General features: G+C 43.0%; 1 protein-coding gene across 9 annotated transcripts in view; it reads right to left on the bottom strand.

Moving 5' to 3' along the window:
* Positions 1-14,813, bottom strand: part of LOC132406455 (GEM-interacting protein-like) — a 111,546-nt gene that overhangs the window by 61,516 nt on the left and 35,217 nt on the right. For 8 of the 9 annotated variants that reach the window (XM_059992168.1, XM_059992162.1, XM_059992165.1 and 5 more), the window contains 2 exons: positions 2,404-2,497; positions 1,384-1,459 (listed from right to left, as the gene is read on the bottom strand). In XM_059992168.1, the coding sequence (XP_059848151.1) occupies positions 1,384-1,459; positions 2,404-2,497 (170 nt within the window). Of the gene's footprint in view, positions 1-1,383; positions 1,460-2,403; positions 2,498-5,527; positions 5,638-14,813 lie in introns of those variants that run through there. The other variant, XM_059992171.1, reaches the window with a different exon arrangement.

The raw sequence follows: 14,813 nt of genomic DNA, 5'->3' as shown, positions 1-14,813 counted from the left end.
CCAACAGCGACCCCTTTGTTTGCATCTTTGGAAAAACCTCTATTTCTATCTTTAATATCTCTACTTTTCTCTTTCACGGTTCTTTTGAAGACCCTGACCTGCCACCAAGGACGCGGCCTGGAAGACTAGCGTACTTCAGGGTTCCAAGATTTCGTGGTTCTGGAGGCAGGTGGACTCGAGATTGGTGCCTCCATAGGAAATTGGTGTGTCGTGGGAGATGGAAGATCGAAAGCAGCAAGCTGGCTGCTGGCTGTGTGCCCAGAGACCCGAGTTCTTTGGGCACAGAGCTCAGAAAAAGCAATGCATCAGACTTTTAACATTGTAAATCAGGGAGTTGTTTGTTATGTCTCCCCTCTCACTGTGAAATGGGGACACATTTTTTTCCCTTATTAGGGGGAGAGAGAGAGCCTGTGGTATGTTGAATTACTGGGTGAATGAGTAATCTTTGGGGTACTGCAAATCTGTGTCTTTATCGATGCTTTGCTGCACGCTTGAGTGCTCAGTGGGGGCCACTGATGCTTTGTTTTACTGGTGGGGGAGGGGGATCGTTGCTTTGCAGCTGTTTATATGTGGGGGGGAGATGGGGGACTTTGGGGTTCTAGCATTTAACTGTCATTCATTCTTTGGGGCACTCCTCTGTTTTCTTGGATGGTTGTGAAGATAAAGAATTTATCTTTGTATAAATTGTAAATTGTATACATTTCTCTGACATTAAATGTACCTTTGAAATCTTATTGTCTCTCTGAACTGCACTCTCCCTATAGCTGTTTCCACTAAATTCTTCATTCTCGATACACTGTGTAATGATTTGATCTGCATGAACAGTATGCAGGGCTAACTTTTCACTGTAATTTCGTACTTGTGACAATTATAAACCAATTTCAGTTCCTCTTAGGAATAAGAGTTGCCATTCAGCCCCCCAAGTTATCCCACAGTCTGTATCCCAGGGCATTGTTCCTTATGTTTTAAACATCAGTATGTGACTGGTTTTAAATGAAGATCATCAGCCCACTCAGCTTCTCTGGACACTGAACAGGGAATTTTGTGGTCTGCGTGAGCCTGTACTGTGTAAGCCACTGGTTCCACAATTTTCAAATTGTTTCTTTCCCATTTGATACTTCAATAAAGCGTGGCCAATCTGCAAGGTAGTTCCTCCCCAAAGCTGACGTAACAAATGACTCTGCAGTTGTAAAGATTGCATAACTGACAACCATGTCCCCAATTGTTTACTTCACAGGTTTCATCAGAAGTCCTGGAGCATTACTACTTATTTGTAAGTTAGTATCTAGTCTGAAAACTTCAATATCAAAGAAACTGACAATGGTTAGAGGATTTAAACTTCTCTGATGATGATAGGTTGACGCGTCAATACAGAGGACTCACCAGACTCTCCTCCTCTGGAGAATGCTCTGGAGAAGTTAAGCTGCTGTCTGGTTCTGTCATGAAAAGGTCCACCGTGCTGGAAGAGGAAGAAGAGTAGACTGTTAAATTGACAATAGATTAAAGAAATCGTCCACAGTTTCTTATAATGCCTTCTTGATTTGGGAGGAAGTCAGCAGGGGGTGATGGAGGAATTCAAAGCTTCTCATCAAAACTGAAGCCTCCTTTTCACCTTGTTGACTGCGTTGGGGTATGGCCTTCACTACTCTGTGTGCAGGGTATATTTCTACAATACCCAGCTGCAGATGGGATTGACACTATTAAGTACTGATAGTGATAATTATTTAATAAAGACAACATTTATTCTAGTTACATTGAGAATTGAAGGCATAAGATTTTCAAGAATCGAAAGCAAGTCTTACCAAAGTTTTCACCAGGGAAAGAAACATTCTTTTGGGCCTGCACCGAGCGGAGATGCTGTGCCCGTTACACTTCAAGTTTCATGAAACAGCTAGCTGATATTGCACAGGGTGAGATACAAAGGTGGTGATCGACAGAGGCACAGACCCCTGTATGGCTGAAGGTTTGATCTTCTAAGCTCTTGATTTCTTGCAGTGAACTTCATGCCCTGATTGCTGCCTCTGGGAAGTGGGACCAGTTGACCCAGAGAGCATCAACAACATTTCATGTTGTGCAGAATAAAAGGGGTTTGGCAGCATCTAGTACTGATTGTGAGACTCTGTGAGTGTCACCAAATGGGCCAGTTACCTTCTCAACATGGGACGGGGAGGGGGGAGGGGGAAGATCTCCATTAGTGTTGTGCAGTTATAAGGCTTCTCATTTAGTTAAACAGCAGGGAATGCCTGATATGTGTCTGATTTGCTCCTTTAGATAGCAGAGGCACACACTGATGTGCCTTGTGACAATAGTACTCCGTCACACAGACCGGACTGGACCTGTCTGCACCACGTGGGAGGAGAGCATAGAAAGCATGGGATTTAACAAAGCTTCAATTCTACTCACGAGCTGGTAAAGGAAATTTCAAATGCATCCAGCTCCCGGAATATTTCACTGTAACGTCTTGGCTTTTCGTTGCTTTGGTCCTGAGCACGTAAACCTGTGTGAAGAATGGAGTTTGTGAAACAGAGGTGCAAAGATCCCCCTTTCTCAAGGCTTTGCCACTTCACTTATCCTCAGACAGGAGCACTGGTTACTGAATTCCGATTGTCCTACCCATCCCCTTTAGAATGGAACCATCTCCAAGTGCTGTGCAAGGATCGTCAGTGTGTGGGTGAGTAAGATGATAGGACCATGGGGAAAATAAAACTTGTAGGATTAATGTAAATTAGTGCTTGGTGGTCAGCCTAGTCTCCATGAGCTGAAGGGCTCACAACTTGTTTCCTTCATCTAGATCTGTATCATCAGCAAACAGGCTGTCTGATGTGTTCTTAACTGTCCTTGGACAGATGGTAATTGACCCTGGTGTCACTCTGAGCTCTCTGGTCCCTTTAATCCTCATACCCTCTCTTTCGTCAGTCTAAGCTGCTCAGAGAACTGAAATCTCCAGAACCCAAGTCAATGCGCACCCTTCAAGAACAGATGGTAACTGCTCTACCCAAGACTGAATGAAGTCCAGTCCGTCTCACAAACCAGCCCTCCCTCTATCGTCTCTGGTGCCTCTTGAAAGCAGCAACCCCTTTCATATCCTCCCCTCTTTCCATCAGGAGAAGAAACAGAGGCCTGAGAATTTGCACCACCAGGCTCAACATCAGTTTCTCTTGCACTGTTAAAGGACTCTTGAATTGACCTCTCCTACTATAGAGGTGAACTCTTGATCTCTCAGCTTATCTCATTATGGCCCTTGCACCTTATCTGTCCACCTGCAGTGCACCTTCTCTGTATTCTGCTTTGCTTGCCTTTCTGTACCACCTCCTTCTACTTACGCATGGAATTATCTGTCTGGATAGCATGCAAACAAAAGCTTTTCACTGTATCTTGGTACATATGATAATGATGAACCAATAACAATCGTTAAAGGCCACAATTATCATTTTGCTGTCCAATTGCCAAAATGACAGCAGATTAACAAAATGGACTATGGATTTTTTTTCTGTCGGACTATTCTTATGTTCCCTTTAGTAGGATATCGCTCGTAGTCAAACACTTCTCCTTATTCCTATTCCAACCATCTCAGAATCAGCTTCATAACAAACCTACTGAGCCACAAAGCCATCTTTTTGAACCTCATCATCTTCTTTTCCTCCATCCTATCATTCTTCAATTGTTTTTTGAAACCTTTTATACTCTACTTTCCAAATGTTACTGTTAAAAGGAAGTTACATTTCCACTGATTACATATTGAATTACCAAATACTACACCAACATTTGATACCTTATCATGTCAGTTTACAATTCATTAATTCAACAGCAGAGTTTAACATTCAAAATATAAAATTAAGTTACAGAGACTAAGCTTTTGACCACAATGTTCCCCACGACCAGTTTCAAGTTCTCACTAAATGTGGCCTGTTTGGACTGTGTAAGGGTAAATCGCTTAACTCAAGCTGGAAATTTTCTGATTAGTCTCTCCAACCTGCTTCACATTTCCTGAAAGGTTATAATACTCAGTGATTTTTGTGACAAATAAAGCAATGCTATCTTAGAGAATCATCAAGAAGTAACTGATTTTGAGAAACAAAGTAATTCAGATAAATGCAGCGCTTCAAATTCATCGCTAAAGCTCATTGTTAAAACAAAATAATACCTGCTGTCTAAATGTGTGGATGAATTAATTAATACGGACAAGTGTTTTGTCACTTAAAGTGCACATTCATATCATTTAAAAATAATTGGCACAGTAGAACCATTTAATTCAAAACATAGAATCAACCCAATCCGTAGGCCAATGGTTTTCAAACTTGTCAAACTGAGCTCCTAAATTGACAACACATGGTTTTTCAATTAAAATATTTAGTTGTGCCTTCTATAATTCTAACACAGACATACTTAAGGACAGCTTTAAATAGAGATTAATTATAAAATTTAAATTTTTCATCATGTCCTAATTTTACCTTTGGTCTTGCCCTTTTTGTTGCAATATCATTTCCACAAATCTTCCAATTCTGCCCTCTTATATCTGAACTGCCCCACCAGTGACAACAACGTGGCCCACTATCATATACAGTACTTTGGTTACAGATACGTATGAAGGAATTCTGGTTGGGGCACTGAAAGGATGAGGTGCAAGGAGCCAGGTAGTGGCCAGGGTAAGTTGGATTGGTTTAAATTGTTGGGTCTCACCTTCCCTCTGCCTGCACTCTGATCGTCTCACTCTCCCTCTGCCCACTCTCTGACCATCTCACCCTCCCTCTGCCCGCTCCCCGACCGTCTCACCCTCCCTCTGCCCGCTCCCTGACCGTCTCACCCTCCCTCTGCCCGCTCCCCGACCGTCTCACCCTCCCTCTGCCCGCTCCCTGACCATCTCACTCTCTCTCTGCCCGCTCCCCGACCATCTCACTCTCTTTCTGTCCGCTCCCAGACCGTCTCACCCTCCCTCTGTCCGCTCCCAGACCACGTCTCCCTCCCTTTGGCCACTCTCCCCTGACTTCCTCCTCTTCCTTTCACCTTCTCCCTAGCTCCTGTCTCTCTTCATCCACAACTTGATTATTGCCTGCTGCTGACACAGAGGAGGGAAGGGGTGGGATCTGTAGTCTGGTGCTTAAAGGGAAGGGTACAATGTTAAGAAAAAGAGAATGTTGAGCACTTTGTATTACTCACATTCTTCCATCCTCATCCCAGGGAGGCAAACCTTTGACCTGATCTCGGCTGCCTAGTGCACCACTAAGGGAGTCCTGCCTAGCCAGAGACACCACGCTTTTGGAGAAAACATTAAACCGTTCCCTGCAGCCAGTTTAGTCGGGGATTAGAGCACTCAGTCTCTTCATGGCTGATATTTCCCAACATTAAATTTCATTAAGGAAATACACTCATGATTCTGTCATTTACTGTCTGGTGCCTTTATGCTAGCTCCGATTTCTGACAAGTTATAGCACAAACATTTTCCAAACTGCAAGACTGTAGGAAAAATCCAATAAACAGAACAGTCCACAAATCAGTAACTCCAACGATTTGCAGGTCATTAACTTACAAATGTCGCACCATCCAGAGTTTGCTATCTGCACTAAACGTGTACTAAGTGTGGGTAGATCAACTTTGACGAACAAGACAGCAGCCTTCCTGTGCCCGTTGTCAGACCCCAGCAAGTCCCGCAAGCTCTGAATCATTACCAATGGCTCCCGTCTCCAGCAAGAAGCTAACGCTGAACTACGGAACAAAGTTTCAGGCTCAGTACAATTTCCTGCAAGATGTAGACTGACACTGACCACAAAGCGGATGAGACTTTAGAGTAGGGAGGAAGGAGGGGAGAGAATGGCCTGCAAAAACACTGCCTGCTTTCTATTTGCAGTGCAGTGACAGAACAGCTGTAGGAAAGCCAAATCAATCAATCCAAGTTATTAAGATGACTTGATAGTTGTTGGGTTCAAGTGCCAGGAATATCCTACCCACCTGTCATACACCCACACCCCTGTCAAAACCACAGTCTTCACAGAGCTCTGCTGGTTGGGAAACAGACAGACCCAGTCAAACACACTCATAAACAGCAACCTACATAAAACCTTCACTTCCGCTATGCTTTAGATCCGAAACACACACACGGGTCAGCACCAGAGAAGCAGTGAGCATGGCAAACCTCTACAAAAATGCTTTGCATACAATCACAAATTTTGTGATTGGATATACAACTTGGAAGAGAAATGCATTAAAAAGTTTGTGTGGTGTCAATTCTTCCTTTAATGTCAAAGGTAAAGGGTGGGGAAAGAATGAGAAGTGAAGCAATGTTCAAAATGTCCAAAATATCTGTGAAATTTAGATTTTTATTAGGCTCGCTGCCTGATAATACAGAGAAACATGCAATAGTCTTCTGGCTTAAAGCCAATAAGTATTTTTGAAACATACTGAAATTATTATTTAAAAAATAAAGTTCAAGGTAAATATATTATCAAAGTACATATATGTCACTATATACAACCCTGAGATTCCTTTTCTTGCAGGCATACTCAATAAATCTATAGAATAATAAGCAGAATAGAATCAATGAAAGACCACACAAACTTGAGTGGTCAACCAGTGTGCAAAAGACAAACTGTGCAAATACAAACATTAATAATCATAATAATAATAAAGATGATGATGATGATGATGATGATGATGATGATGATAATAATAATAATAATAATAATAATAATAATAATAATAATAATAATAATAATAATAATAATAATAATAATAATAATAATAATAATAATAATAATAATAATAATAATAATAATAAAAAATATTAAGAACACGAACTGAGTCCTTGGAAGTGAGTCCATAGGTTGGGGGGGAACATTTCAATGATGGGGCAAGTTGAGTGAAGTTATCCCCTCTGGTTCAAGAGCCAGATGGTTGAGGGGTAATAACCATTCCTGACTTGGTGGTGAGGGTCCTGAGGCTCCTGTAACTTCCTGATGGCAGCAGTGAGAACAGAGCATGTTCTGGGAGGTAGGGTACCTGATGATGGATGCTGCTTTCCTAAGATAATGTTTTGTGTGGGCTCTATTTGCAATGCACTGGGCTGGATCCACTACTTTTTCTTGGATTTTCCATTCGAGGACATTGCTGTTTCCATATCTGGCTGTGATGCAGCCAGTCAATATAGTCTCCTTTACACATCTATAGAAGTTTGTCACAGTTTTAAATGTCATTATAAACCTTTACAAAATCCCAAGTAGAGGCCCTGCACTGCTTTCTTCATAATTCCGCTTATGTACTGGGCCCAGAAATAATACTAACAGGACATTTAAAGTTGCTAACCTTCTCCATCTCTGATCCCCCAGTAAGGACTGGTTTGAGGATCTCTGGCTTCTTTTTCCTGAAGTCAATAATCAGCTCCTTGGTCTTGCTGACAATGAGTAAGAATCATTGTACTCATGGCACCACAGCCAGATTTTAAATCTCCCTTCTCTATGTTGATTCATCACCACCTGTGGTTCAGCCTTTGACAAGGGTGTTGCTTGGTCACACAGTCATGAGTGTAAAGTGAGTACAGCAGGGGACTAAGCACACAGCCTCTTGGTGCACCTGTACTGATAGAAATTGTGGAAGAGATGCTGTCGCCATCCAAACTGACTGGTGTCTGCAAGTGAGGAAATCAAGGATTCAATTGCATGAGGAGGTATTGAGGCCAAGGTCTAGGAGCTTATTGATTAATTTTGAAGGGATGATGGTACTGAAAACTGAGCTGTAGTTGATAAAGAGCATCCTGATATATGTATCTTTGCTGTCCAGATGATCAAGGGTTGAGTGAAGAGCCAATGAGATGGCATCTGCTATGGACTTGTTGCTCTGGTAGGCAAATTGGAGTGGATCCAAATCACTTCTCAAGCAGGAGTTGATATGCTTCATTATTGATCTCTTAAAACAGTTCATCACTGTGGACGTAACTGCTACTGGATGATAGTTATTGAGGCAAGGTAGCATGTTTTTCTCAGGCACTGGTATAATTGAAACAGGTGGGTACCACAGATTGCCAAAGTGAGAGATTAAACATCTCAGTAAACACTCCAACCAATTGATCAGCAAACACGAGGAAATCTGCAGATGCTGGAAATTCAAGCAACACACACAAAATGCTGGTGGAACACAGCAGGCCAGGCAGCATCTATAAGGAGAAGCACTGTCGACGTTTTGGGCTGAGACCCTTCATCAGGACTAACTGAAAGATAGTAAAAGATTTGAAGGTAGGAGGGGCTTGGCCAAGTACCCATCTGGGCTAGATGCTTTCCATGGATTCAATCTCCTGAAGGGTCCTTGCATGTCGGCCTCAGATATTGAAATCACAGTATCATCAGGGGCTCCTAGAGTTTGTAATGGTTCCTCCATGTTTTGACAATCAAAGCGAGCATAGAAGGCATTGAGTTCACCTGGAAGTGAAGCCTTGTTGTTGGTTCTGTCACTTGATTTAACTTTCTAACACATGATAGTATTCAAACCCTGCTATAACTGTTGAGCATCCTTCTTTGATTCAAATTTAGTCCAGAATTGCCACTTTGCCAGTGAGATGGCTTTCTAGAGATCATACCTGGTCCTCTTGTAACTTTTTTGGTCACCAGACTTGAATGCCTCTGATCTGGCCCTCAGCAGGGCCATTAAATAAATCCACTAAAGTAGTTCTGATGAAGCAAGAAAGTCGTTATCAAAACACTAGCAGCACAGTGGCGTAGTTTGGTAGAGCTCTTGCTTCACAAAGTTAGAGACAGTTTCAAATCTGACCTCAGGTGTGTCTCTGTGGAGTCTGCACGCTCCCTCTGTGCAGAATCAGAATGAGAATCAAGTTTGATATCACCGGTATATGTTGTGAAATTTGTTAACTTTGTGACAGCAGTACAATCCAATATATAATAATAGAGAAAAATGGAATTATAGTATGAATATATATACAAAATAGTTAAATCAAATAAGTAGTGCAAAGACAGTAGTGAGGTACTGTGCATGGGTTCACTGTCCATCTAGAAATCAGATGGCAGACGGGAAGAAGCCGTTCCTGAATTGTTGAGTGTGTGTCTTCAAGCTTCTGTACCTTCATCCTGATAGTAGCAATGAGAAGAGGGCATGACCTGGGTGATGGGGGTTCTTAATGATGGATGCCACCTTTTAGAGGCATCACTCCTTGAAGATGTCTTGGATACTATGGAAACCAGTGTCCTTGATGGAGCTGACTAATTTCACTCTCTGCGGCTTACTTCGATCCGGTGCAGTTGTCCACGCCCCCCACCCCATACCAGATGGTGATGCAGCCAGTTACAATGCTCTCCATGGTATATCAGTAGAAATTTATGAGTGCTTTTGGTGACATACTAAATCTCATCAAACGCCTAATGAAATATAGCACTGTCTTGCCTTCCTTGCAGCTGCATTGATATTTTGGGTCCAGGTTAGGTCCTCAGATATGTTGGCACCCAGGAACATGAAACTGCTCACTCTCTCCTCTTCTGATCCCTCTATGAGGACTAGTGCGTGTTCCCTCATCTTACACTTTCTGAAGTCCACAATCAGTTCTTTGGTCTTACTGATGTTGAGCGCAAGGTTGTTGCTGTAACACCACTCAACTAGCTGGTATATCTCACTCCTGTATGCCTTCCCTGGATGCCCTGGTTTCCTCCAAGATCTCAAAGACCTGCAGGTTTGTAGGTTGATTGTCCACTATAAATAATCCCTAGTATGTAGTTGAGTGTTGATTCAAGGGGTGTTAGTAAGAGTGTGAAGAATTAAACATGATAAACACAGGATAGTATGGATTCATTGGGATGAAAGGCCTGTTTTCCTGCTGTATGTCTGGGAGTCTAATATTTCCCAAAGAAATAAAAAGAAATTCCCTACATCTCTGGACCGAATAGTTTGACCACTGCAACCCACTTCCAAGTCACCAGGGAGCTCACATAAGATATTAACCCTCACTGGAAATTACATTGAGGAATTTGCTAAGAACAGCACTTGGATTAACCCAGTTGATTTCCCAAGGATGAGGTAGTGGAGAACAGTCAGAACTTTTGGAACCTTCACAAACCAAGTAACAGGAGTGAAACATGGATCAGCTATAGGTCTATGGAAGAGTTAGGCAAAGGACTGTACAGGAATCAATTTCATTCGAAGAATAACTAATGCTCCAACTGGACAACTCATCAGTGCTCATCAATCATTTGATCCTAGTCATGTTCAATTGCAGTCCTTGACTTGCAGCAGTAATTTTGCATCTGGCCCTTCAGACTCCTGCAGTCATTTCACCATTCAATGTGATCACGGCTGATGGGTGTGTCAGCCTCACTTACTGTAGCTTAAACTTTTAAATTAAATCTTCCCTTCTTTTTATAATCACTCTGTGTTAACATGTGACAGAGATCTGGGGAACTACAGCTGTGGAAAGTGGATTATCGAATATATATGACAAGCAACTAATTTTAAACAGAAGTCCATACTATCTTCACAATTTCTAATTGCCTTCATAATGCCACATCTGAAAAGGCAGCCCATGCTCTTGAAAATGGCTCACTTTACCCTGAAGATGTCAGTACTGATCAGCTCTTTCCATATACCTCATCAGCTTTCCTTCTCAGATTCAGATTCAGTTTATTGTCATTTAGAAACCACAAATGCAATGCAGTTAAAGAATGAGACAACGTTCCCCCAGAATGATATCACAAAAGCATATGACAAAACAGACTACACCAGCAAATCCATGTAACGTTTGGCAATCCCCAATTCAGAGTCCAGAGAGGCTGCTGCGTATTAATATCGCGCTACCATCTAGCGCGTTCCCTATGTCTTCAACCATGCCTGGGGTTAGCTCAGTGAGGAACTACAGATCATTTGGGTAACCCAAGGTCAGATACAAGAAACCCAAGTACCAGATTTTAACAATATTATTTACAGTTTCTACAATCTTCTGATTCATTACAGCTTGTATGAATAACTCGGTAGCAATTAACCCATTCATCTGTCATTCTATACCCAATAAAATCGGGTCAAAGGGAAGTGATAAATTTGGGCTCATTGTGGTTTGATGACTTACCATAACCCATGGGACAAAAACTAAGCACAATTTGGCCAGGGCTTCCTCCCTTAAACCACAGAAACTGATCCAGTGAGGGCCAACAGATGAAAGGCAATGAAAATAATTTTTTGTATTCAGTTGAACAATGAGGCACAAAAGAATCAAGCAGGTAGAGGGTCTGCAATTACCTCCCTCTCCTTGAGGGCTCAGCATTAGGCCAGTAATTAGCCCTGCATGGCTTTGACCCAAAGCTCCTTGATCACCTCTTTCCAGAACAAATTAAAGGAGAAGCTGCCATGATTGTTTATTTATTTTATTGAGGGATACAGCTTTGAGCATACCCTTCTGGCCCAACGAGCTGCACCACCCCACAACCCACAACCCACCTTTTTAACCCTAACCTAATCACAGGACAGCTTACAATGACCAATTAGCCTACTAACTGGTATGTCTTTGAACTGTGGGAGGAAACCAGAGTATCCAGAGGAAACCCAGGCATTCCCTGGGGAGACGTACAAACTCCTTAAAGAGGATGCGGGACTGAACTCTGAACTCCAAAACACCCTGAACTGTAATAGCTTTGCGCTAACTGCTACAATACAGTGTGCCCCACGTCTGTCACATGTCTGCACAACCTAAGAATCTGGGATTACAGCTCCAAATCTCTTTAAATTGATGTTCTCATTAGTCATTACCAATTAATTTCTGGCTCTGCCAAGAGACTTCCTGACCATGGTATTTATAACAGCCAGAGGTAAATACACACCTGCTCGAGCTGCTCCCTCCAACATACCAGTTCACATTCCATTCATTCCTATCCCTTTCAGACCACACACGCTCCTTAAGTCAGTCCCCATTCTTCCACTCCTCCTTTCATGTGAAGGGGCCGATTCCACCAGCAGTTTGGGTGAAGGGAGGTGGTGTACTGGAGGGGAAATTGCAACCAGGAGTTTTTACCAACCAACGCTTAGAATTTGCAGTCTTGTGAAGCATTAGTGCTTGGTGCAATACTTGAAAGCTCCCAGATTCATGTTGCCCTACATATAACCTTTCCTTCTTACAGCCCTAATCACTCTGGAGGTAGAAGAAGTTACTACAGTTTACACATTCTCCTTCTGATTGTGTAACCTCAGCAACCTCTTTGAAAATGCCAGCTATGTTTTAAGAAACACAGCCATACAGGCCATTTGGCCCATTGAGTCCATGCCAACATCAATAACCCATCAAACTACAGGAAAGGGCACCTAATATTTTACCTGGGTAGTCTACAGCTGAACAGCACAAACAGCCTCTGGTAAACAGCTTCCTGTCTGGCTCTCTTCTCTTGATCTCTACAGTTATAGTATTGCCACACTCACCTCAATCCCAGATCAGCCTCTTTCCTTCCCCTCCACCACCTACTTCATCTGCCCATCACCCACACACTCCTCCCACTGTTCTATCAGGACTCCCCATGTACCCTCTCACTTGGGACCATGTCTCTAACCTCCACTCCTTTCAGATTCCATCTTCTGCAGCCCTGTCACCTCCACCTATCACATCCCAGTCTGAAACTATCTCCTGTCTCCCTTTCTACATCTGCCAATCACCCTTTCTCACCTGGATTCACCACCTGCCAGCTTTGCTAACTCCCCTCTATCTTTCAGTCCATATGAAAGGCCTGGGCCCGAAATGTCAGCTAATTCCCTCCACAGGTGGAGCCTGATTTGCTGAGCTCCTCCAGCAACCCCCCCCACCCCCCCCCACTTTCACCAACCCTACATTAATCCTATTTTTTCTCTCCTTACATTCTCATTGTCTCCCCTCCACCCCCATCCCAAGGTTCTGCTTCTCACCTCCACAACTAGCCACCGAGAATCCTGAGACCATATGTTAAAAGCCCCCGGATGCCCTGCCCAAGCAGCAGAAGGAGCAGACCACCCCAGTCTGCCAGATGGCTTCCCAGCAGCACCGCCTGCCCCACTAGAGGGCGAGACCTAATTGGCCTCTCTAACCACTTCAAAAACGGCAAAGTTAGTGGAAGGAAGTCATCCTCGATTATGAGGAAATGCCTAATGGTGAGAAAAACAGAAACTCAGTTGCTCTAACATAGGGCATCTATCTTCACATTATGAAGATGACTGAGTGATGGTGGGCTATTGTTAATGGTAAGCAGTGGAAAGTGGTAGCTGGAGTCAATGCCTGCAGGAGATGGAACAGAAAGGGAGAATAGAACGTAGGGACTAATTTTATGTATTATGATTTCAGCCTTCCTTCCCCTTTTCACTTCTGAGAACACTGAATTTAGACTGCCAGTCAAGAGGCCTTTTCGACAAAAAACACACACACACTGCAATCTCAAGCTGTACAAAGTTATCTTCTGAGTGTACAACAGCTGTATTGGTATGTGTAGGGAGGATAAATTTCACTCCCAATCATTTAGTAGTTGTTCTTTATAAATCAGTGTTGAAACTCCTGTACCTGTTACAAGCCTGAACCATCCTGCAGACTATCCAGCTTCAAGAACTGTTCTCACTAGCTGGTTAGGATAGGACACTTTGCACCCAAAGAGCAAAGGTCGCCTGGTAGTGTGGCACTGTAACACCAAACAGCTGTGAAAGAGCCTCACATGTTCTTTTACAAACTGCTGACCACAGTCACATCACTTCCCACTAATATATTATGTGATATTTACCCTTTGGCACTCATCTGAATGGTTAAATTAGAACCAGACTTCCTTATCAGTTTATTGTTGAGTTGACACCTCTATCAGCAAGAGACTCTTTTGTTCAGATCCTCCAGGTTCTGCCTGGATGAGACATTGAAGCCAGGCTCCATTTGCCCCCTCAGATACAAGAGAGCTTGCAGATACCGGAAATCCAGAACAACACACACAAAATGCTGGAGGAACTCAGACAGCATCTATAGAAAAGGACAAACAGTCAATGTTTCAGACTGTATGGAGGGTCTTGGCCCAAAACATCGACTGTTTTATTCATTTCCATTGATGCTCCTTGACATGCTGAATTCCTCCAGCAGTTTTTGTGCTACTCCTCCCTATTTTGTGGCTGTACTCCTCCCTATTTATCAACCAGCATCACTAAAACAATCAGATTATCATGCATAGCTCCAACAACAGCGGGCAAAATTCCCCAAGTATATCATTGACCATAAGATACTCTGAACATCATGGGTTGTGAAGAGGACATGCCTGGCCTTCCCAGTATAGGCGAGGCATCTGGTCAGAGAGTTACCTGACAAGCACCAGGAATATCTTTGTCCTTCAGGAGTCCCCAGCAGGATTAGTTAATATACTTGGTTGTTACCCAATGCATTGTACCTGCTACTCACAATCCTATGTTGCCTTGACTTAGCCAAACTCAGAGCAGGGAAGTCCCTGGTATCCATGACTCAGCGTCATGAAAAGGAACCAGGGCTTAGGTTTAGATCTGTTTCCGCTGTTGGATCCAGTTATTTATGTTACAACTTCATCTTTCAGCCACGCAACACAGACAATGCAGTCAGTCTAGACTGCTTCGATCGTTTGTTAAAGTTTGACTCTCACACTGGGATGGAAGAGTCAACTCTGGAAGATCCAGAATTCTGGCCAGAGGTTGAATTTCAGGGAGGGGTGCGGGGGGGGGGGGGGGGGGAGAAGAGAGAGATTTAAGAAAGGAAATTGGGTTCAGATAGCTGAAGAGGAATGGAGTCATCTGAGATTTTCTGCTAATTTCTTGCTTGTTGAAATTTGATTAGATTTTGTTCAGTGGCACTAACTCTGTTCCCTTTTGCATTTGAATAA

The sequence above is a fragment of the Hypanus sabinus genome, chromosome 16 (assembly GCF_030144855.1).
Source record: "Hypanus sabinus isolate sHypSab1 chromosome 16, sHypSab1.hap1, whole genome shotgun sequence".
Taxonomy (NCBI): domain Eukaryota; kingdom Metazoa; phylum Chordata; class Chondrichthyes; order Myliobatiformes; family Dasyatidae; genus Hypanus; species Hypanus sabinus.
This window is presented reverse-complemented; position numbering and strand designations above follow the sequence as displayed.